This window comes from Triticum urartu, chromosome 7A (genome assembly GCF_056163025.1).
Source record: "Triticum urartu cultivar PI428250 chromosome 7A, HENAU_Tu73, whole genome shotgun sequence".
NCBI classification, from domain to species: domain Eukaryota; kingdom Viridiplantae; phylum Streptophyta; class Magnoliopsida; order Poales; family Poaceae; genus Triticum; species Triticum urartu.
In genome coordinates, this window is record NC_141879.1 from 736,385,813 (window position 1) to 736,401,829 (window position 16,017).

General features: G+C 44.1%; 4 protein-coding genes across 8 annotated transcripts; 3 read left to right on the plus strand and 1 right to left on the minus strand.

The window, feature by feature from the left end:
- Positions 1-761: 761 nt before the first annotated feature.
- LOC147962478 (uncharacterized) lies at positions 762-4,032 on the plus strand. The gene is made up of 13 exons (XM_087536449.1): positions 762-1,197; positions 1,326-1,484; positions 1,565-1,678; positions 1,805-1,885; positions 1,992-2,110; positions 2,353-2,454; positions 2,547-2,666; positions 2,921-2,974; positions 3,060-3,126; positions 3,204-3,257; positions 3,380-3,454; positions 3,566-3,598; positions 3,831-4,032. The coding sequence occupies exons 1-13, from the start codon at positions 1,102-1,104 to the stop codon at positions 3,927-3,929; spliced, it is 1,173 nt and encodes a 390-aa protein (XP_087392575.1). The 5' UTR covers positions 762-1,101; the 3' UTR covers positions 3,930-4,032.
- Positions 4,033-4,157: 125 nt separating this feature from the next.
- Positions 4,158-7,943, plus strand: LOC125529385 (uncharacterized). 5 transcript variants are annotated; one of them, XM_087536450.1, is made up of 13 exons: positions 4,158-5,387; positions 5,502-5,630; positions 5,722-5,835; positions 5,971-6,051; positions 6,159-6,277; positions 6,384-6,485; positions 6,583-6,702; positions 6,851-6,904; positions 6,981-7,047; positions 7,127-7,180; positions 7,295-7,369; positions 7,455-7,487; positions 7,739-7,943. In XM_087536450.1, exons 1-13 carry the CDS (start codon positions 5,292-5,294, stop codon positions 7,835-7,837), a joined length of 1,143 nt encoding a protein of 380 aa, XP_087392576.1. In that variant the 5' UTR covers positions 4,158-5,291; the 3' UTR covers positions 7,838-7,943. The 5 variants fall into 5 exon arrangements, with proteins under 5 accessions (XP_087392576.1, XP_087392579.1, XP_087392577.1 ...); XM_087536453.1 differs by having other exon boundaries at positions 5,976-6,051; XM_087536451.1 differs by having other exon boundaries at positions 5,731-5,835.
- Positions 7,944-10,868: 2,925 nt separating this feature from the next.
- LOC125529386 (uncharacterized) lies at positions 10,869-13,260 on the plus strand. The gene is made up of 5 exons (XM_048693800.2): positions 10,869-11,102; positions 11,361-11,550; positions 12,006-12,212; positions 12,539-12,733; positions 12,908-13,260. Exons 1-5 carry the CDS (start codon positions 10,915-10,917, stop codon positions 13,046-13,048), a joined length of 921 nt encoding a protein of 306 aa, XP_048549757.1. The 5' UTR covers positions 10,869-10,914; the 3' UTR covers positions 13,049-13,260.
- A 427-nt stretch (positions 13,261-13,687) lies between these two features.
- On the minus strand, positions 13,688-15,814 carry LOC125529387 (putative tRNA-splicing endonuclease subunit Sen2). Its single transcript, XM_048693802.2, has 2 exons — positions 15,181-15,814; positions 13,688-14,585 (listed from the first exon to the last, which is right to left on the minus strand). Exon 2 carries the CDS (start codon positions 14,580-14,582, stop codon positions 13,710-13,712), a length of 873 nt encoding a protein of 290 aa, XP_048549759.1. The 5' UTR covers positions 14,583-14,585; positions 15,181-15,814; the 3' UTR covers positions 13,688-13,709.
- Positions 15,815-16,017: the final 203 nt, after the last annotated feature.

Here is a 16,017-nt window from a genome sequence, read left to right on the forward strand (position 1 = left end):
TTGTCAGATGTTTGTAATAAAATTGTTAATCATGTTTGCAACAATAGTGGATAAAATGTCTGGCATTCACATCTCTGTCATATTGATTTTGGTTGTATGACGCGGTTAGCCAAATTGAGCTTAATTCCTAATTTCACTACTATTAAGGGATCTAAGTGTCAAGTTTGTGTGCAAGCTAAGTTACCTTGCAAGTCTCATACAACTGCGGAGATGAGAAATTTGGCACCACTAAATGGTGTTTTGACAAAAGGTGAAAATAAATATTTCATGTCGTTAATTGATGACTCCACTAGATACAACTCTGTGTATCTTCTGAAATCAAAAGATGAGGCTTTGAATTGTTTTCAAGATCTATAAAGCTGAGGCGTTAAACCAACTTGATCGAAAGATCAAGAGGCTTAGGTCTCGTCGTGGTGGAGAGTATTTTTTTCAACAAATTTGATTCTTTTTGTGCAGAACATGGTATATATAATCCATGAGAGGACGTCTCCTTACTCACCTCAGCCAAATGGTATAGCCGAAAGAAAAAATCATACTCTAATAACTAAACAAAAAAAATTTGATGTCCTAACTTTCTTGTACAGTCCATGCAAAAAAAATATTTGTTGTTACAGATAGCCTAAACCCTTTCTTCCGTAAAACCAAATGCTTCATGCTTCGTCGATCGATCTCCGCCGGCAGACTCCTCGATTTGCTTCCATTCCATCCAATATAAAAGGTGTCGTCTAGACTGGGTGGAGGTTTTTGAGAGCCACGGGAGAGCGCGCCCACGTTCCCGTTACTTGAACGAAGCCAAGTGTGTCAGCATGCACTTGGGTCAGTGTACAAGTCAAACTCACGCCTCTCGAGTCTCGATGCATGCTTAGGTTCGATCGATGCTAATTTTGAAGTCTTCTTCTCCATTCCCTTGAACAAAGCTAGTCTTCTTCTCCATCCCACCCTAGCTACCTGCTCTGCTCTGCTCCTCCTTCACATCACAACACAGCATTCAGGTTCTTCGTGTTCTTTCTTGTGTCACCCAGCAGCATCCATCCATCCATCTTCTCCGGTGGTTTTTCCGTGGTGAATATACATACACATATGTGCATAGAGTGACCGGGGATGAACATGAAAGCAAGCCCGGTCCTGACGGCGCTGTTCGCAGCGGCGATCGGGTTCTTTGTCGGCATTTCTTTTCCTGTGGACATCACACCAAAGGTAAACAATAACATTACTAGTTCCGTATTGATTCTGTATTGACTCTATACTGAGTCTGAGCTGATTTGATCTGAGAAAATGTACAGTATGTTGTCTTACTGGGACTATATATGGTGCTATATATGCAGCTTCAGTGTGGCATCCTGCCTTGGAGCAGCAGCGGTGGCGCTGTGAACTGCAGCTTATGGGGGGACTATGGGGGGCACAGCAGCACGCTTGGCAGACTATGGGGGGCGCCGTTCAGGAATAGCAACAATGGTTCCCCAAATGCCACCAGTTCAGCACCGGTACATTGAGTTTCTGAATGGTCCAGTTGTACTTCGTCCCAGCTAAATTTAAATGGTCTATTGATCAATGTATGGTGTAGACTGTAGAGGTTGCAGCAGCAAAACCTCAAGGCTCGGAGAGGCGGCTGCCACCGGGGATCGTGGTCCTGGACTCCGATCTTCACCTGCGCCGGCTCTGGGGGTCCCCGAGAGAGGTAAGTGTTTAGTTTCCATCTCTCAACAACCTCCCCGAGGACCTGACAGACTTCATTCTTCACTCTGTCAGATTGGATCTTGTTGCATTTCATCTTGAATTCATGGTTTCATCATGTGATGCGCAGGACAGCGCGACTGGCAAGTACCTCCTCGCACTCGCGGTAGGGTACGGCGAGAGAGCCAACGTCAATGCAACTGTTCACAAGGTAAATAAGCACTAGGCTTTCAGTGTAATTTGCCAAAACAAAAAAAAATTGACTTTCATTGATGGTCATCACTTGTGCGACCATGATAATCAAATGGCACTTGCAGTTCTCGGACAACTTCGACATCGTGCTGTTCCACTATGATGGCCGCACGACGGAGTGGGACGAAGAGTTCGAGTGGTCCAAGGAGGTCGCTCATGTCAGTGCCAGAAAGCAAACCAAATGGTAACATGACTCAGCAGACTTTCTTTCAGTCAAGTGTCTTCTCATTCCCATTACTGTGTACCAACATGTTCCCAGTGGCACATGATTTCGAGCCAAATTCAAATAGGATTCAGACCTTTGTCACACATTTGTCAAATGTGCTCAAACTTAGGGGTTCCATTTCAGCCAAGTTCAGTTGGAAACTTCAGTCCTCTGACAATCTTCAGACATTTACCTGAAAAACATAATGATGACTGATGAAGGTGGTTCGCCAAGAGGTTCCTGCACCCGAGCGTGGTGGCGCCCTATGACTACGTGTTCGTGTGGGACGAGGACCTTGGTGTCGACAACTTCACCGCGGAACCGTACGTCCCTCGAGCTTTATGCTCTCCTCTGAGCTCTGAATATATATTCTGGATGATGAAGAACATGTAGGCTGTGGATGCACTGGTTGCAGGTACCTGGACATCGTGAGGAGGCACGGGCTGGAGATCTCGCAGCCGGGGCTGGACACGACCGAGGGGTCGGCGCCGATGTACGACATCACTGCCAGGAAAAACGGCAGCGAGATGCACAAGTAAGCATGCCTTCCATGATGATGCTTAGTACTCCCTCCGTTCCTAAATATTTGTCTTTCTAGAGATTTCAATAAGTGACTACATACGGAGTAAAATGAGTGAATCTACACTCTAAAATATGTCTATATACATCCGTATGTGGTATTTCATTTGAAATCTCTAAAAAGACAAATATTTAAGAACGGAGGAAGTACATTTCTAGGCAACATGCTAGCACAGTCTGAATTTGGGTTGTCATGCCATGGACGAACAGGACAGATGCAGGGGGTGAGCACTGCTGGGACGTGCACAAGCGGCCGTGCAGCGGGTAAACTAACTGAATTCTTCACTCCAGTGTCATCTTTGTGTGCGATTTTTTCGTTTTGAAACTGAAAATTCAAGCACGGATGCAGGTTCGTGGAGATGATGGCGCCGGTCTTCTCGAGGGATGCGTGGAGATGCGTGTGGCACATGATCCAGGTATGCATGACTGGTGTACATGATTGAGATTGTTGGCTTGTCTGATCTGAAAGGAAGGATAATGTGTTTGGCTGCAGAATGACCTTGTCCATGGATGGCCTATCGACTCCTATTTCTGGAGATGCGTCGATGTAAGCATATATAGTCCAATTAACGAGCAGCAGCATATGAAAATATATCATGAATACATATAGGATTACCTAACAACATTTTGATGTACATATTGATTTTTTTTCTCATTTGAATCTGGCAGGATCCCGAAGAGCAGATTGGCGTCGTAGACGCGCAGTACGTGGTCCATCGTGCAGTCCCGACGCTCCAGGGCGAGGTGGTTGTGCAGTTTTTTTTGTCAGTTTAAAGCTTCAATGTCAAAACTTGATTGCTCTGTTTCTTATGCTCATTTTAATTTTCTCGCAACTTAATATCTATTCTTCTTCAGGGCGACAAAGAAAAGCCAGGAGGCCGTTTTGAGGTACCTGCATTATTTTTGCATCTCTATAAAATATGCAAACTATCAATACTAGTCTTAGTTAACATGTATATGATGTGTTAGTGAAGAGGGTTATTGTTATGTTTAATAATGTCGTATTTGTAGCTTTAGCTTGAGATTGAAGGTCTTTTCCTGCTTTTATATGAAATGACTAAACATATGCTACCACTTTCAACTGTACCTTCAAAATAATTGTGTGTGCGGCTTATGATAGGTAAGAGCGCGTCAATTTGAGGAGCTGGAGGCCTTTAACTCTAGGTTTGCCAATGCGGACAAGGAACTCGCCAACAAATCGTCATCAACACTAAATTAGTTTAACAACTGATTGCAAAAGGATAAACCCATGTTTTTATCAGCCAAAATTTTGAAGAATGTAATTATTATTTGCTCATTAATCAATATATTTTTTATAGGAAGGGAGCCGGCTCCCCTCAGGCACCTAAGGCCTGGTGGTTGGGTCCTCCTGCTTTTTTTTTTACTAGAAACCTATCCTCGTATTTTCTTGTTAGTACAAAATACTTATCTTCCCTGAAAACACAAAACACCAGAAAATGATAACTGGCTTCGGGCACTTTATTGATGTGTTAATCCAGCTAAAAATCTTCCCCCACATCGCCCGTATGTGTCGAGCATGAAGAAGAGCCTGTGATGCCACCGTGTCCGGATGTCTTCAAACAAAAATGAAATGGTTAAGTAATACTCAAAAGTATATATAAAACCTATAGAATTACTGCTAGTAATTTGACGAAATGGAAATGAATCAACGTTTTCTCAAAGATTGGCAACTAAACATTCCCTGCAAAAAGAAACACATATAGCGTGAATTCGCTAGCAATACACAAAATTGCACTTTTCGGTATGCAAAAGAATAATCATATAGCATTGCAATTTTTGCACATATTGTACAGTATTTGTGTGTATGTGTTCACGCTCAAACCACAAAAATAAAAATAAAGACAGACTAAGAAAGAAAAATAAAAAATACAAACAGATAAAAACAGAAAACAGAAAAAACAAAAGAAGAGAGGGAGGGCTAGGTCATGAGATGTGGGCTACATAGAGCTTGTTGGGCAGCCTGTTAAGGAATTGACAGACCCAAAATAAAGAGGTCAGTCAAAAAATTCCAGCCCAAAACAAGACACATCACATAGCATAAAAAAAAGGAGCACAGATCTTGAAACATCAATCAACGGTCAAAAGATCGACTGTCCCCAATTTAATTTTCAGGAAACTTATTACATACATCTAGCTAAAGAGCAAAAATAGTTGATGTCCTTCAAAACTTTGTTGTTTTGTTACATATGGCCAAAAAAAAAAAGTTTGTTGTTACAGATAACCTAACCCCTATAAACCCTTTCTCACGGTCAAACCAAATGCATCAAGCTGCATTGATGGATCTCCCCCGGCAAACTCCTCGATTTTCTTCCGTTCCATCCAATATAAAAGGTGGCATTTGGACTGGGTGGAGAGGAGAGCGCCGCGCGCCCACGTCTAAACGAAGTGTGTCAGTGTGCTGCACTTGGCTCAGTGTACAAGTCAAACTCACGCTGCCTCTCGAGTCTCAATGCTAATTAAGTGTGTCAGTATGTTGCAGTCATCCTGTAGGTTCGATCGATGCTAATTTTAAAGTCTTCTTCTCCATTCCCCTAAACCAAGCAAGTCTGAGCAACCGAGGATGAAAATGAAAGCAAGCCCGGTCCTGGCGGCGCTGTTCGCAGCGGCGATCGGGTTCCTCGTCGGCATTTCCTTTCCTGTGGACATCACACCAAAGGTAGCATAAGCATTGCTAGTTCTTTCTGTGTCGACTCTGAGGCTCTGTGAGCTGGTATTTGATCTGAACAGATAATGAATGGTATGTTCTCTTCCTGGGGACTCTTACATGCAGCTTCAGTGTGGCATCCTGCCTTGGAGCACCACGAACTGCAGCTTCAGTCAAGGCAGCACGCTGGGCAGACTATGGGGGGCGCCGTTCAGGAACAGCACCGGTGCCGCAAATGCCACCGGTTCAGCACCGGTACATTGAGTTTCTCAACTTTCTGAACGATCCAGCTTAACTTCGTCCCAGCTAAGTAAGTAAATGGTCTGTTGATCAATGTATGTCGTAGATTGTACAGGTCGCGGCAACAAAATTTGAAGGTGCGGAGAGGCGGCTGCCGCCGGGAATCGTCGTCCCGGAGTCCGATCTTCACCTGCGCCGGCTCTGGGGGTCCCCGAGAGAGGTACGTCTTCGTCTTGCCTTTCGTGTTCAGTTTCCATCTCTGAACAACCTGACAGAGTTCATCCTTGGCTCTATCTGACGATCTTGTTTCATTTCATCTTGAATTCATGGTTTCATTTGATCGTACGATGCGCAGGACAGCCCGACTGGCAAGTACCTCCTCGCGCTCGCGGAAGGGTATGGTGAGAGAGAAAATGTCAATGCAACCGTCCACAAGGTGAAGAAAGAGTGACTTTCAGTGTTCCGGATGTAGAACTTTGATCAAATGACCATCACTAGTCTGACTCTGACCAATGACCATCGATCAAATGACCAATGATGCAGTTCTCCGACAGCTTCGATGTCGTGCTGTTCCACTACGATGGCCGCGCGACAGAGTGGGACGAAGAGTTTGAGTGGTCCAAGAAGGTCACCCATGTCAGCGCCAGGAAGCAGACCAAATGGTACAAGCTTTTAACTACTGTCTGTACACTCCCCACACTCTCTGAATTTCTAAGTGCACTGACAATCTTCAGACTTTTTGGCCTGAAAACAATAACAACAACGAAGGTGGTTCGCCAAGAGGTTCCTGCACCCGAGCGTGGTGGCGCCCTATGACTACGTGTTCGTGTGGGACGAGGACCTTGGTGTCGACAACTTCACCGCGGAACCGTATGTCTCCCTCCAGCTATATATGCTTTTTTTCCCGAGCTCTCAATATATGTGGTGGATGATGATGAACAGGCAGGTTGTGGATGCATGGTTTTAGGTACCTTGACGTCGTGAGGAGGCACGGGCAGGAGATCTCGCAGCCGGGGCTGGACGCGACCAAGGGGCCGGCGCCGATGTACGACATCACCGTCAGGAGAAACGGCAGCGAGATGCACAAGTAAGCGCGCCGCCATGATGATGCGTACTACTCCCCCACATTTTGGATGTAATAAGATCTTATACAACGGGACGGAGGAAGTACGTGTCTAGGCAAACATGTTAGCACAGTCTGAATTTGAGTTGTCTGCAATGCCATGGATGAACAGGACAGATGCAGGGGGTGAGCATTGCTGGGACGTGCACAAGCGGCCCTGCAGCGGGTAACCCCGCTCCAGAACCATTCACTCTCGTTTGCGATTTTTCGTTTCGAAAGTGAAGATGCAAGCATGGATGCAGGTTTGTGGAGGTAATGGCGCCGGTGTTCTCGAGGGATGCCTGGAGATGCGTGTGGCACATGATCCAGGTATGCATGATGGAGTACACAGGACTGAAATTTCTGGGCTTGTGTGATCTCAAGGAGGGACACTGTGTTTTGCCTGCAGAATGACCTGGTCCATGGATGGCCTATCGACTCCTATTTCTGGAGATGCGTCGATGTAATAAGCATTACCTATTTTTTGAGCAGCGACTCAAAATATATGTTCGTGTACATATGCCTAACAGCATTTGGTTTTACATATTGATTGATGCCTCTCATTTGAAATTGGCAGGATCCTGAAGAGCAAATCGGCGTCGTAGACATGCAGTACGTTGTCCATCGTGCAGTTCCCACGCTCCAAGGCGAGGTATTATTTATCCAGTTTTTCTCAGCAGTTAAATTCCATGTCTTGGTTCTCAATGCTCACCATTACAAGCCCTTCTTCTTTTCAGGGCGATAAAGAAAAACCAGGAGGCCGTTTTGAGGTATGTATATAATTTTGTGACTCCATAAAATATATTAACAGCCAACACTAGTCATAATCATAGTCATAACATACATATGAGTGTGATAATGAAGAAGGTAATTGTTATTTTTAGTAATGTCATGTGAGTAGCATGAGCTTGTGTTTGAATGTCTCTTCATCTTTTATATTATTGATGACTAAAACTATGCTAGATTGCTAGTTGTTTGGGTTTATACCATCAAAATAAATTGTGAGTGGCCCTTTTGATAGGTAAGAGCTCGTCAATTTGAGGAGCTGGAGGCCTTTAACTCTAGGTTCGCCAATGCCGACAAGGAAGTTGCCAACAGATCGTCGTCAACACTGAATTAGTTTAGATAACTAAATACAAGAGGATAAACCATAGTTTTTTTATTACCCAAAATTTCGAAGTATGTAAGTACTATTTTCGTCGCATCACTACCTTCTCTTTGTCTCTTATCTTGGCATGTTTCCATGTGAAATTTAGTTATTCAGATGCATCCTTGTTTTCTTTTTCTAAAAAAAGGGATGAAACTTTGGGAGTTCACTATTCTAGTAACATCTGTTCCGAAAGTGATGCTTCCATGCACACACAAAAACATGAACAAAAAACGTGTGCTTTTGTAAGAGTCATTAAGATGTCAAGGAGAGCCTCAAAGAGAGCATCAGATTCCAATTTTTTTTCTATGGAAAAAGTCTAAGAAAGGAGAAATAAGCCGTGACTTTGGGACAACCCATTTTACAGCTCAAAAGGGCCGACAGACCGAGGGGAATGAAAGAAAACAAATGGAACCTGAGTTTAAACCGGCCTGGCCAATTCTACAGAGCTACATCCCCTGGACACCACCACTGTAGTCAAAGCCCATTTCGTTGGTCAATTATGGGCCAAATAGGCTAATGTTAACTGGGCCCAGCATGGCCTTTTCAACATTTTCAACACTCAGGAGCATTTTAAAAAAGGAATATATACTAAATTTACAGGGAAAAAATCAGGAACACTGTAATCTATTTATTTCCAAACAGGAAATATATTGCAGCTTTAATTATACTTGCTCCATGTTCAGCTACAACTCACTGTAAGTCTCTCATAAACGCAACTTTGTCGTTTGACCTCAAGATTCTAGTGATTCCTCTACCGTAACAAATAGTAATTTTAACCACCATAAAATAGTAATAACAAGAATCTCAAGCTGAAAATACAAGTAGTCAAACCTGGGTACAAAAGCACATGCACAAGTAACAAGATGACAAGAAGCAGCAAAATCATCACTGGCTCTGCTTGCAGGAAGAGCAGGGCAGCGGTCTCACCAACTCATCATTATATAGTAAAAACAAGAATCTCAAGCTGGTAAAAAAGTAGTCAAACCTGGGTACAAAAACAGAAGCATAAGTAACAAGATGACAAGCAGCAGCAAAATCATGGTGTTTCTGGTTGCAGGAATAGCAGAGGTCTCACCAACTTTTTCCTCCATCCCCACCTTTGTTTCCATGGAATTGATTTGCACGGCGTTCATCATAGCCGCCCATATGCGTACGCCCGCACGTTAGAGCAGCGAGCATTATTGTTATGGTGGCAATAACTAAGGGCGCATGAGAGTTGGCAAGAAATGTAGCAGTTAGCAATTGGCAGCCAAGGGGCAGTAGTGCCATTCATATGCATAATGGCAAAGGCATGGTGACAGAGTAATTGGGCAGCCGACATTGTAGGTTGAGTGAGGCCCCAGCCTATGGGGGCACCTTGTGTGGTTATCCTTCTAATTTTGCTGACCCATAATAAATGTTCCTTTTTTATTCAAGCAATTGCATGTCAAAAATGAGCAGATGTATGCCAACATTATTGTAGCATGGGTAGCACTGGCAACTACCAAGTGTGCACCGAAAATGGGGCCAGACTACCTCCTAGGCTCTTGCGGTCTGTTACACGCTGATGATTCCATGAGCAACCACCACTGCATAAGAAGGCTCTGAAAGTGCCTCCCCACCAAACAGGATGAAGTTGTCTGCTTAGAATGAATTAGTGAGAATCAACAACTTTACCTGATTCGACCGTCCTTACTAAATGCTGGGTATCATCCTCCTGACACCAACAAAAATACACATTAGTCGTACTACAGAGCTAAATGAAGCTAAGCATCCAAATATCTTTTTTTTTAGGAAACGCAGCCAAATATCTCGTTACTACTTGTGAAATATCTCGTTACTACTTGTGGTAAAACTGGGAGGGTGCAGATAAGGAGTGAAGTTCAGTGCATAATAGTGGCCAACAATCTTCCGAGACTTTGTTTGGTATGATATCCAACTCATGTCAGCTCTAGAAGGCAGTGATGTAATGGATAATTAAGAGTATGATGACCTGAATGTTATCATAAGGAGATATAAACCATGTACCTATACCGTGACCAGAAAGTTACTGGTTTTCCTTCCCCTTTCAACAGTAGAAAATTAGACAACTTGTCAAACCAGTGGACATAACATATGACCCTTCCCCTCTGCAAATCCTAAACCACAGCGTATGTGCTATCTTGGTATTCTGGGTGCTACGAATCAGCAATTTTTTACCCTTTTTAATTACTCCACTTGACATGTCTATCTCATGACATGATAAGCATGGCCAAGGCAAAGATGAAAAGTATGTTGCTGCACAGGAAAACAAAATTGACTTGCCTGGAAGCAGATAGGGCAGATGATGTATACCTGAAAGGCGTGTTGTTTTCCTGGAGTGACACGTGTGGAACCATCAAAGCCAACTACCCACAGGATACAGGTAGGCGGGTTTCAATACGCAACGGCGCAGAGTCATAGAGTATGCTTGGAAAGACCAGGCCGTTGTTTACCACTTGTGTATATCCGATTCCAATCCAGTACAGGAGAGTGATCCGGTCAAGATCCCACTTCCATTAAGATATGGATCAGCAAGATCATTGTCCAGAATCTACAGAATTGTTTTGGCAGATCTGCCTGCTAATCACTCATTGTATGAATCTACCCTAATAGCGATTCACGTGCCTTTTGGTTTCTGTCCCCAGAAACAATAGAACAGCAACCTACAGGAAAAGAGCATCAAAGTTGCATCTCCAAGCAAGCACTAAAAGTAATAGAGTTGGCGTTAATCGTGGTAGATGCTGTCCCCATTCTGAGCCAAGAGGATGGGCCAAACTGGGAGTTATCCTGAAAGAAAATACTAAATATTTCCCCACTTATCACACAAGTCAAGGGTACCTGTAGGGAAGAAGTTAGTGGTAAGTAGGGGACCCTCAGGACCTGAGACGGCAGGTAATGGCCTGGTAAGTGAAACAGGCTGGAACTCTCTGACAGAAGAATAACAGACTACAGAGCACCTGGTTGCACGCAATAATGTAAGACACTCTGTGGGCTCTGCCCCTCTTCTCTCTCCCCTTCAGCCTTCTTCTTCCTATAAATACAAAGACATGTACGGGGAGAAGTATCAGGTAAACACACAACCATACACAAGGCGCACGGTTGCAAAACAAGGGAGTTATTTAGAAGCAAGGAGTAAGGAACCACCTGAAGCCATGTGTATCGCTGCATGGATTTGGCAGGCTCACCCTCAGCACCAGCTCCTGCTGCTGCTCAACAGAGATGAGTTTCATAGCAGGTACATGATTTTATTTGGTTTCATTCATCCTCGCGGTACTCTGATCTGAATCTCTGAATTGTGAGCTTTTGTTTTCGAGTTTAGCTCTTCTCACTCCTGAATTATATGTTCGAAGTCATATGTCATGCCAACATTCCAATCCTAATATCACTGCTCACTTTCTTCACTAGGCCACATCGCAAATTATCTTAGAGAAGCCTATTCCCATTGCAGAATAACAATGATGTATGTTCAACTGCTGTTCTCCATGTATTGCAGGCCTACAAAGGCAGTAGGATGGTGGGGGGAGGGCTCAATGAAGATTCTTGGTGGCAGGGATGTACTTGGTGGAGGAACATGGATGGGGAGCACCAAAGATGGCAGACTTGCCTTCCTGACCAATGTGCTCGAGCCTGATGCGATGCCTGGCGCACGCACTAGGGGAGACCTGCCCCTCAGGTTCCTGCAGGTAAATCAAAACTCAAGTTGGTGGTTGTCAATGTAGGAGATATGCACATGATAAGAAAGATATGTTTCATTTGTACAAACAAAGTTGGTGTTTTGTACTATGCTTTCCTGTCAGAATCTTTTTTATGTGCTGAAAGTCGCTATCTGTCTAGTGTTTATTCCATTCTTCTGAGTACTGATGGTGATTGGTACAGAGATTGCTTACATCAAGACAAAGACATAAAATCCCATTTTTAGAAACGAAAACTTTACCTTTTAAAATATTTTTAGTTGCTGCTATTACAATGGTTAAACTGCTGCCGTCCTTCAAACAAATAAGCATTCATAGGATAATTCATGAATTCATGGTTTTACAGTTTAAAACATGCATATGATGTGCGCTAAGGGTGAGCACAATCAGCATCGAAATATCTTGCTCCAAACATAAGCATGAACCTCAGAATCTGTATTGTGCAGGGCAACAAGAGCCCACTGGAGGTTGCAACTGAAGTCGCAAAAGAAGCTGATGAGTACAATGGCTTCAACCTTATACTAGCTGATCTAACCAGGAATGTCATGGTTTATGTGTCAAACCGGCCAAAGGGACAGCCTGCGACGATTCAGCTCGTCTCACCAGGACTCCATGTGTTGTCCAATGCAAGGCTAGACAGCCCTTGGCAGAAGGTAACATAACTACTCCATGTCCAATAGCTAGAATGTCCAATGAGGTGTCCTTTGTTGATTTTACTTGTACTGCACTAAGAATCCTAAAGGAGACTTTTGAGCCGGAAAAGATGTGAGAAAGCAACATGAAAGCCTTTCAAGTACTTCCCTAGTTATAGAGGGCAGTGCATTTAACTCAATTAATAGCACTGCATGTACGAGCAGCAAGACAGGAGTAGATAGCACATGATTGCAAGCCACTCTGTCTTAGGGACCATTCAGTATACTATAATGTGCCAATGAACACAGTGCAGACAATTTTTCATTATTGCATATATTGCTTGTAGGCAATTCGCCTTGGTAAAAACTTCAGGGAGTTTATAAGGAAGCATGGTGATGATGAAGTTGAAGCGAAGGATATAGCTGATAGACTAATGACTGACACCACGAGGGCTGATAAAGATAGGCTGCCAAACACCGGTTGTGATCCCAACTGGGAGCACGGTCTGAGCTCCATCTTCATCGAGGTGCAAACTGACGAAGTGAGCATAAAATCTTTGACTCAATTGCACTTTACAAGTACATTCAGAGTTGAATTATCTTTAAAATTATGCCTATTAACCACTAAAATAACACGTAGATGTTCTAGTACAGAACCCTATATCGATACTGCAATGCTACATTTACATTTTTTCACATGTTTCTGTTTTGCAAAGGGGCTCTATGGGACAAGGAGCACAGCAGTTCTTTCAGTGAACTATGATGGAGAAGCTAGCTTATATGAGAAGTACCTCGAGAGTGGTATATGGAAGAACCACACAGTGCATTACCAGATAGAATTGCCAATGCGCACCTAAAGGCGGGAGCCTCAAATAGGAAGAAAGAATGAATAGCTACCATTGTGCATGCTGTTATTTCCACAGTTGCGCTTTAAGATCACATAATGATCTCTAATTATGGCAATTAAATTATTTACTGTATGCGGATCTATCAATTCAGAGACAGATCAAGTCAAATTGTTGAATATATATACATAATAATAATATGATATAATATGTGTATTTACAGACTTCATGTTGCCACCTCTGTCTATGATCATACATGCTTTACAGACATTGTACCTTCAGTTCTTCAATACAGTAGATATCGACTCTGATGTTTACTAAATGTATACTTAAGGCCTGAATGTGTTCAAGTACTAAACACTGAAAGTATATAAGGAAAAAATGTCTGCAAATATTTGAAGAAAATGTATCTAGCGTATCTCTTTTCTTCAATAGGCTGGTGCGCTGGTCATTCAGAGGTTTCTAGTCCTGCAGTCCTTGAAAAGGCACAGAAAATGCCACTCCAGAGCATACCATAATATGATGTGTGCACTCTGCAGATACAGTTGTATGGATATATGTATGGACCATTTCCAGAAATCTTTCCAAAATGCACATGAGTACTGGCACAGGATTGCCATAAGATGAGAAGTTACACATCACCAATAGGAGTACAGAGAAATATTTAGCTTTATTATAGGAATCTCAGCGTGTATACAAGTAAGCTAGAAAGAACTGTGAAGCCTAGTATTACGCCCAAATAGTTGAAGGCTACAGTTTCTCTTGCATGATATTGTTCTTCCTTCTCTGCTTCTTCTCTGCACAGTTCACTTCGCTGCTCACGGCACTGCTGCGCTATCCACCTAGTAATTGTTCTCTCATGAACAACCAGTTGTTCTAAACAATCTGGGGAGCTCAATCCACAATTACTGCTGGAGATGGTTAGAACCAGCAGTGCCTTGGCCACACTGCCAGAAGCTCGGAGTGCACACAGTAGATCAGACCACACATTCAGGCGGCCACACCTACCGCCGAACTCCGCTCCTTCTGGAACAACAACCACAGCAAACTCTGAGTGGACGAGTGCTGGGTGATGACGGTAAGCTACAAAATCTGCGCCATACTGCAAACCTGACCGCACCACCCAGTTCTTCGATCTGAGATGCGAGTATGCCTTGTACATCTCGGGAAATGACTCCGATGCGGAGCATAAGTGATCCCACAGCTCCCCTTCGCTCAACAGCTTCTTGCTCTCTGACACTGAGATGCACTTCAAACCATGGTAAAGATAGAAGACCTCCTCAGCCCCCAGCTGGATCCACTGTTTCTCTGCTTCGGCATTATCCAGCGCCCGGCCAAAGGCCGCACGGTTAAGAAGTGCAGCTTGCTGCAGATTCACACCGAGGGTCGCATCCCTGCCCCGACAAGATAAAGTTGCCACAAGTTTCGAGCCTTTCAGCGAGGACTGGAGCTCAGCAACAATGCTTGACATGGGGTGAGCTGCTGCCAGAGCTGCAAAGTCCTTGCCGTCTTTGCCCTTCTTCCATCTTGGACCCGCCATGTCCATAAGCTGAGAAACAGAAACAATACAGTGTCAGCTATAGTAGCCAAGTAAAGACAGATGAAGCAGAAGCACGTCGATTGTTAACTTGTACTCTATCCGGTTTACGAGAACTCAAATTTCTTGCCATTGATTTGGCCTCATGGTTCGTGCTCCATAAGCAGCGGCCGGCTCTCAGGGGATGGATTCCCGTGCAGGGCTATAACATTGCAGTGGGCAGTATAGCTCAACTTGCAATGAGTAAAATATATCTGGACATACTGAATTACTGATGATGTAACCGGGTCTGAAAAATGAGCTTTGTTTGACATCTGAACTTTCATTTTTAGGTTGCTGGGAGGGCGAAATCAGCCGGTGATTATCGGATTATTGGCATTGACACTGATGGCAATGAGTTTGATGTTGCTATGATTATAGTTCCTGTGGTTCTCCTCACTGAACATTCCAACTTCCAAGCCTACAAACTAGTAGTATGTTGTATTTTTTTCCCCCGTTTAAGCCGCATGATCCCTTTTGTTCAAATGCTGAAAGAAAGCAACCCACATTGGTGTTCATGGGACTAGGTAAGGAGACAGCAGGAAAGAAAGGAAAGTGAGGAACAGACCCAGCAAGAAACGTCGTCGACGTCGCGGGGGGCCGAGCCTGGGAGGGCGCCCGAGCAAGGGCCGTCGAGGTCGAGGTCGCGGCCGCGGCCGCCGCGCCTTCGTCGTCGGGGGCGTGGTCGAGCGGGTGGCGGCGAGCAGACTTGCAGGCTAGGCGACAAGCCGCGCGGGGGCGAGCAGAAGATTGGGCGGGCCGTGCGGGGCGAGCAGCGGAGGCGAGCGGGGACGCGGTCGGGAGGACAGGCGGAGGTCGATGGGAAGCAGCGGCGGCGGGGGGTGGCGGCGGCGGCCGGTTCGGGAGGCGGGAGAAGAGGAAGGAGAGATGCGTGCGTGGTGATAGGGTTAGAAGAAAAGGGTATATTTGTCTTTTTAAGGGAGAAAGGGAGTAATTCAGAAATAACTGAGAGCTGAGTGCCATGTTGGCACTTTGTTTTTTTTTATTTATTAAAAGTGGTATTTTGGCATGAGAAAGAGTGACTCGCGCATATCCGCAGATGACTCGCGCATATCCGTCATCTCCATGGCCATCCGATTTGATTTAATCATACGACATGTAGCGCTACGCAGATGGGTCAACAAGTTTGCAACATTGGGCATGTTGCAAATACAAGTTTGTACCACAAACTATGTTACAACACATACGAAGCCCAACAAGTAGCCAGCCCGTTCATTTTTTTCTCATTGAAATATTTTCTCCAACATCTTCCTTGTTGCAAAAATACTTTTGTAACATCACTTTGTTGCAGAAAGTTGAAAGATGAAAAAAGATTTTTGTAACATAACCTTTGTTGCAAATATATTTCTGTAACATGACCTTTGTTGCAAAAGTAACGCTAAAG